Below are 5,330 nucleotides of genomic sequence, written 5' to 3'. Positions count from 1 at the left end.
AATAAATACTACCACTTTTAATCCTCATATCCACCAGACTCTTCCAAAGCACTCTTCTGTCCAACGCGTTGCAAGGTGCATATATGTTCACAAGGTTTACACAAGCACCTTTCCAGAAAACATTTATGCCAACGTAACCTAAACCCGAGAAACTAAAATTGGGTTTTAAGGATCCTTTCTTCCACAGAATTACCATTCCTCCCGAAGCACCTACTGAATACCTAGCTGTCCAATCCACCTCATACCCTCCCCAAAACGATCTCGCCAAATCATCGTTGAAGCTAGATAATTTTGTTTCTTGAATGAAGCACACATCCACCTTACTAGAGTTTAACAGGAAGCTAACTCTTTTCCTTTTGGATAAAATCCCTCCCCCCTTATATTATAAGATAAAAGATTCATAATAACTCATGTATGTTCTCCTTCTTCCCCTTCATTCCCAACCTATCCCTCCTCTCCAAAACCTCCAAAGCCTTGATATTCGAATCATCATCCACACCACTCGAAACTCCTAGTCTCTTTATAGATTTCCAGATGCTGCCCCCAACATCAGAAATTGAATTTCTCCCTACCCTATCATTACATCGATTGATTTCAGAATTAGTAAGAGAAAGGCACAGAACAGACTTACCTTTCAGGTTCTGAATTCCTCCACCATCCTTGTTGCCGGTGCCACTGGGAAATCCTTTGGAGCTATCGGACCTCCTGGGGGCGATACACTCAAAGTATGATGGTACAACATCCACCTTGTCCCCCAAATTCAACACACTTCTATATTTTCTCCCCTTAGCTTTTACTACCTTCTTCTTGGGCTTAAAATTCTTTAAATTTCTACATGCTGAATCGAAAGAAATTGGACTAATAATGGGGCCCAATTCCACCACCAGCCCACTAGGAGAGTCCGTTTCTAACTCACTTAAAACGGTCCCACCCACATGACTACACATAAAGTTCTCACTTTTATCATCTACGTCAATATTTCCAACCTTGTTCCCCACACTGCCAGCTGGAGCGGCAATAAATGCATGCTGAACAAGCTCATTTAATGCATGGGATAAAGGAGGAAAGTTTATGGACACAGAGATATCCTCAGAGATAATAGCCTTCTTCTTTTTCTCTTTTGGAGAAGCCCTACACGTTTCCTGCTCCTCTGAACCTACGACAACATCCTCCCCCTGCTTCCTTCTGCCCCTTCTGCATCACCCATCCTCTCTGAACAATCTGACACCTTCAGATTGGACCCTACGTATCCGGCTTCGCCCGTCTCCCCATCGGAACTCCGACACTCCTGGGAAGAAGGGGAATCTGATTCTTCCTCCTCCCTATCCTTCCTAAACTTGACTATCTCAACCTGAGCATGATAGTCTTCTTTCAAAAACAAAGAGAAGGAGTCTCCATCCACGACAATCTTTATGGCTTCGTTGATCAACTCCTGTGTACTAGTTTTGAGCAAGATCCTAGCTTCATCCATCGAGACTCTCGACAGAGTCTTATCGTCGCACTTCACATACGAGCCATAAACATCCGCTATAGACTTGAATAATTTGATCCCCCACATGGCATGGGACACCTGATATTCGAACCCACACAAGTCTCTCCTTATCAATGTCTGAAGGCTTCCAAGGCCTTATCACACTGAACCATTGTTCCCACCATCTCCTCCTCTCTTCTATAAGAATTTCGACTTCTCCGCACACTAGGTCTTCTAAGATGCAAAGATTAGGTCCGAGATTCGTGACTCTAATGGTGAAGATACCCTCCTCCAAAAAGATCTTCTTCATTTCCGCCGCCAAGCCCGCATTCCTCAAAACACCAGTGAATGCCCTTCCATATCTATTCAAGTCTTCTTCCTCCGCTGAAAACTTAAAGGTTTTGGACGACGAAGACTCACCTTTCGCAAAAGACACGGACGTCTTTTTGTTCTGGATAGCCTCAACAAAGGAGCGATTGTCTATCCAACCATTTCCATATCTAGGAATCCCTGCCACACCTTTGCTATCATCTCTAGTTTCTCTCTTCTTTGCCACATTACCAACCTCTTTTGAAAACCTCAGCAGGGGCCTTTGTAACCTTGGTAAATTTGCAAAAATCTTTCTACCTTCAAGCACAAGATTGTCTAGCTTGGTAGCCATCAGTTTTTCCTCCTCCACATTGTAGAATCTAGCAAAACCAAACCTTCTCCATCTCATATCCCTATTGGGTGACACAACCACCTCAGCGATATCTCCCAAGTCCTTGAACTCGAAGAAGAGATCCTTCGCCTTCCAGTTATCACCGAACTCTATAATGAAGAAAGAAGAAACCACCGCTTGATCCCCCCCGCTTTCTACCTGCAGCCGCAACATCCCACACTCCACCTTTAGCCGTCCCTCCATTCCTTTTAACCACCCTCCGCCATCCATCTTCCAGCTGCTGATTCCTAACCATAGCTAGGGCAACATTCAGGAAAACGAAAAACGAAGAGCCACCTAATCTAGAGAGAAGGGAGGGCTTCTCTCACTAAAATATATGTGAAAAGGAGAAAAAATATTCAATTAAATTGTAAAAACTCTATAATTTAATTTAATTTTTTACATATGTATAGAAGGAGTACGCAAGGGAGAATTTCTTTCTAAGTATCCTGAGTTAGCTGTTCCGAGGGGCCGACATCCTTATGATTCAACTATTGATTATATTTGAATGGATACAAAATGTAAAACATTTTAATTAATTAATTTTGGATTTAAATATTTTTAACTTCTTTTGAATTTAAATATTTTTAATTAATTCTATATTTAGATATTTTTTATTAAATTTTGAATTTAAAATATTATTGGCTACAACTTTTTTATTATTATATTTTCATGGGCCTAGTTTTCTAAATTATGTTGAACTATTCATCAATAATTTTATTATATATTAAAATTTGTGATATATCAACTTAAACAATTTGACTATATCAAAGAAATTGATACAAACGATTTTATCGTATAAAAATATAATAAAGTAATAATAAGACAGATCAAAAGATTGAAAGGAAAATAATATTTTACTACTTCATTAATGAAGACTATGGTGGCCATAAATAACCAATTAATTATGTGATTCGAGATGCAGTTAACAATTTAATAATTTAAAAGCCGCAGAAATTGACACTGCAGTAATTTAAAAGGCGCTTCCTATCAAAGGCGACTAAAATAGAAGAGGATCATTTCCTCCATATTTGACTCCTAGCATTGCCAGATACCATGTTTCTACTCTCTTCATGTTGCATATATAGTTCGAACTTCGAATATTAGATCTCAATAACTACAATACAACACCATACATCTCTTTGTTTCATAGATGGAGTTTTTTCTAAGTTCAATGATTCTCCTATTTCTATTACCATTCACTCTCTATTTTCTACTTTCTAAATGCACAAAAAACAACTCAAACATGATTAAACTTCCACCAGGGCCTACCCCACTTCCTCTCATAGGAAACCTCCATCAATTAGGAAAAAAGCCTCACAAATCCTTAGCCACATTAGCTGAAACTCATGGTCCACTCATGAGTCTAAAGCTAGGTCAAGTAACAACCATAGTTGTATCTTCACCCAACATGGCTAAACAAATACTCCAAACTCATGATAATATCTTATCTAACAGAACCATTCCCGGTGCTGTAAAAGTTCATGACCACCACAAATACAACATGGCATTCTTACCAATTGCACCTCTTTGGAGAGAGTTAAGAAAAATATGCAATAATCAATTATTCTCTAACAAAACACTCGACGAGAGTAAGGGAATCAGGCTTCAGAAACTGAAAGATTGTCTCAACGATATTAATCAAAGTAGTCTTATGAATGAAGCTGTTAATATTGGAGATATGGTTTTCAAGACATCGATTAATTTGTTGTCGAAAACTATTTTCTCTGTAGATTTGGTTCAACCTGGTGATTCAGTTGGAGATTTCAAGGAGCTAATTTTGAATATATTGAAAGAGTGTGGAAAACCAAACATTGCTGATCTTTTTCCTGCGTTAAATATATTTGACTTTGATCTACAAGGTATTAAACGACGTAACGCTGTTCATGCTCAGAAGGTCCTTGATATCTTCCAACGTTTAGTTGATGAAAGATTGAAGTTGAGGGAAGTACAAGGTTTTGACACAAACAATGACATGCTAAGTAACTTGCTCAACATTGCTCAAGACAACAGCCTAGAAATGAACATTGCCAAAATCCCACATTTATCTCTGGTAATTTCCCCTTCGCGTCTCTTTTACATTATTACATAAATAGGAATTCCTTGACTAACTCATTTGAATGTTGTGATTTTATCAGACTTTATTTATTGCTGGTACGGATACAATTTCATCTACGCTAGAATGGGCAATGGCAGAATTGCTCAAAAATGAAAAGATTATGTCAAAAGCAAAACAAGAGTTGGAACAAATCATTCGCAAAGGAAAACCAGTTGAAGATTCAGATATTGTTAAGCTTCCTTATTTACAAGCAATAATAAAAGAGACTTTTAGATTACACCCTTCGGTTCCATTTTTAGTTCCTCGAAAAGCCAATGCAAATGCGGAAATTGATGGCAACACAATCCCAAAAGATGCACAAATTTGGGTCAATGTGTGGGCTATTGGTAGAAATTCAAGTGTTTGGGAAAATGCCAATTTGTTTTCACCAGAGAGATTCTTAAACTCTGAAATTGATGCTAAAGGTCACAATTTTGAGCTTCTACCATTCGGCGCTGGAAGGAGAATTTGTCCTGGTTTACCGTTAGCGACGAAGATGTTACATTTGATGTTGGGTTCATTTATCAATTGTTTTAACTGGAAATTAGAAGATGGAATGAAAATAGAAGATATGAACATGGAGGATAAGTTTGGACTATCATTAGAGAAGTCTCAGCCGCTGAGAGTTGTTCCGGAAAGAATATGCAATTAGGGCTATTTGAAATATGTTTAGCAAACACTATTTATTTGTTGTGATACTGTTTGAATTTATTTGTAGAAATAGGTATTTCGTAGTTTGCAAGTCATAGCTCAACAGATAAATACTGATTTGATGTTATTACTGTGTGTTTGAATCTTAAAACTTACAGTTGTATGAGTGAGTATTGTCACTTCGTATATAATAAAAAAACATTTCTTGTTAATTAGTAAAAATAAGTATGTCTTCAAAAATGTTTTGCAAATGCTAGTGTTGAGATAAATTTTCAAAAATGTATCATTATTGTCTTCGATGTAGAATAAATTGTTATGATGTGTTAAATGTGGATTAAAATTTTATATTTAATAGAAGAATATATAATGGCTTTGCTAGGTCAGTATAATTTGTAATTGTGCAGATCAGT

General features: G+C 37.4%; 1 protein-coding gene across 1 annotated transcript; it reads left to right on the top strand.

The window, feature by feature from the left end:
* The first annotated feature begins 3,241 nt into the window (after positions 1-3,241).
* Positions 3,242-4,987, top strand: LOC131607031 (geraniol 8-hydroxylase-like). The gene is made up of 2 exons (XM_058879089.1): positions 3,242-4,224; positions 4,310-4,987. The coding sequence occupies exons 1-2, from the start codon at positions 3,325-3,327 to the stop codon at positions 4,919-4,921; spliced, it is 1,512 nt and encodes a 503-aa protein (XP_058735072.1). The 5' UTR covers positions 3,242-3,324; the 3' UTR covers positions 4,922-4,987.
* Positions 4,988-5,330: the final 343 nt, after the last annotated feature.

Source organism: Vicia villosa, linkage group LG5 (genome assembly GCF_029867415.1).
Source record: "Vicia villosa cultivar HV-30 ecotype Madison, WI linkage group LG5, Vvil1.0, whole genome shotgun sequence".
NCBI classification, from domain to species: Eukaryota; Viridiplantae; Streptophyta; class Magnoliopsida; order Fabales; family Fabaceae; genus Vicia; species Vicia villosa.
The sequence above is the reverse complement of the archived record's forward strand: the minus strand, read 5'-3'. Positions and strand labels throughout refer to the sequence as shown.

What these genes read in the sequence shown, in the direction of transcription:
- LOC131607031 (XM_058879089.1), top strand. Translation starts at nt 3,325, where the DNA reads ATGGAGTTTTTTCTAAGTTCAATGATTCTCCTATTTCTATTACCATTC. An exon ending in AAATCCCACATTTATCTCTG is followed by an intron (nt 4,225 to 4,309) that starts GTAATTTCCCCT and finishes TGATTTTATCAG; the next exon opens with ACTTTATTTATTGCTGGTAC.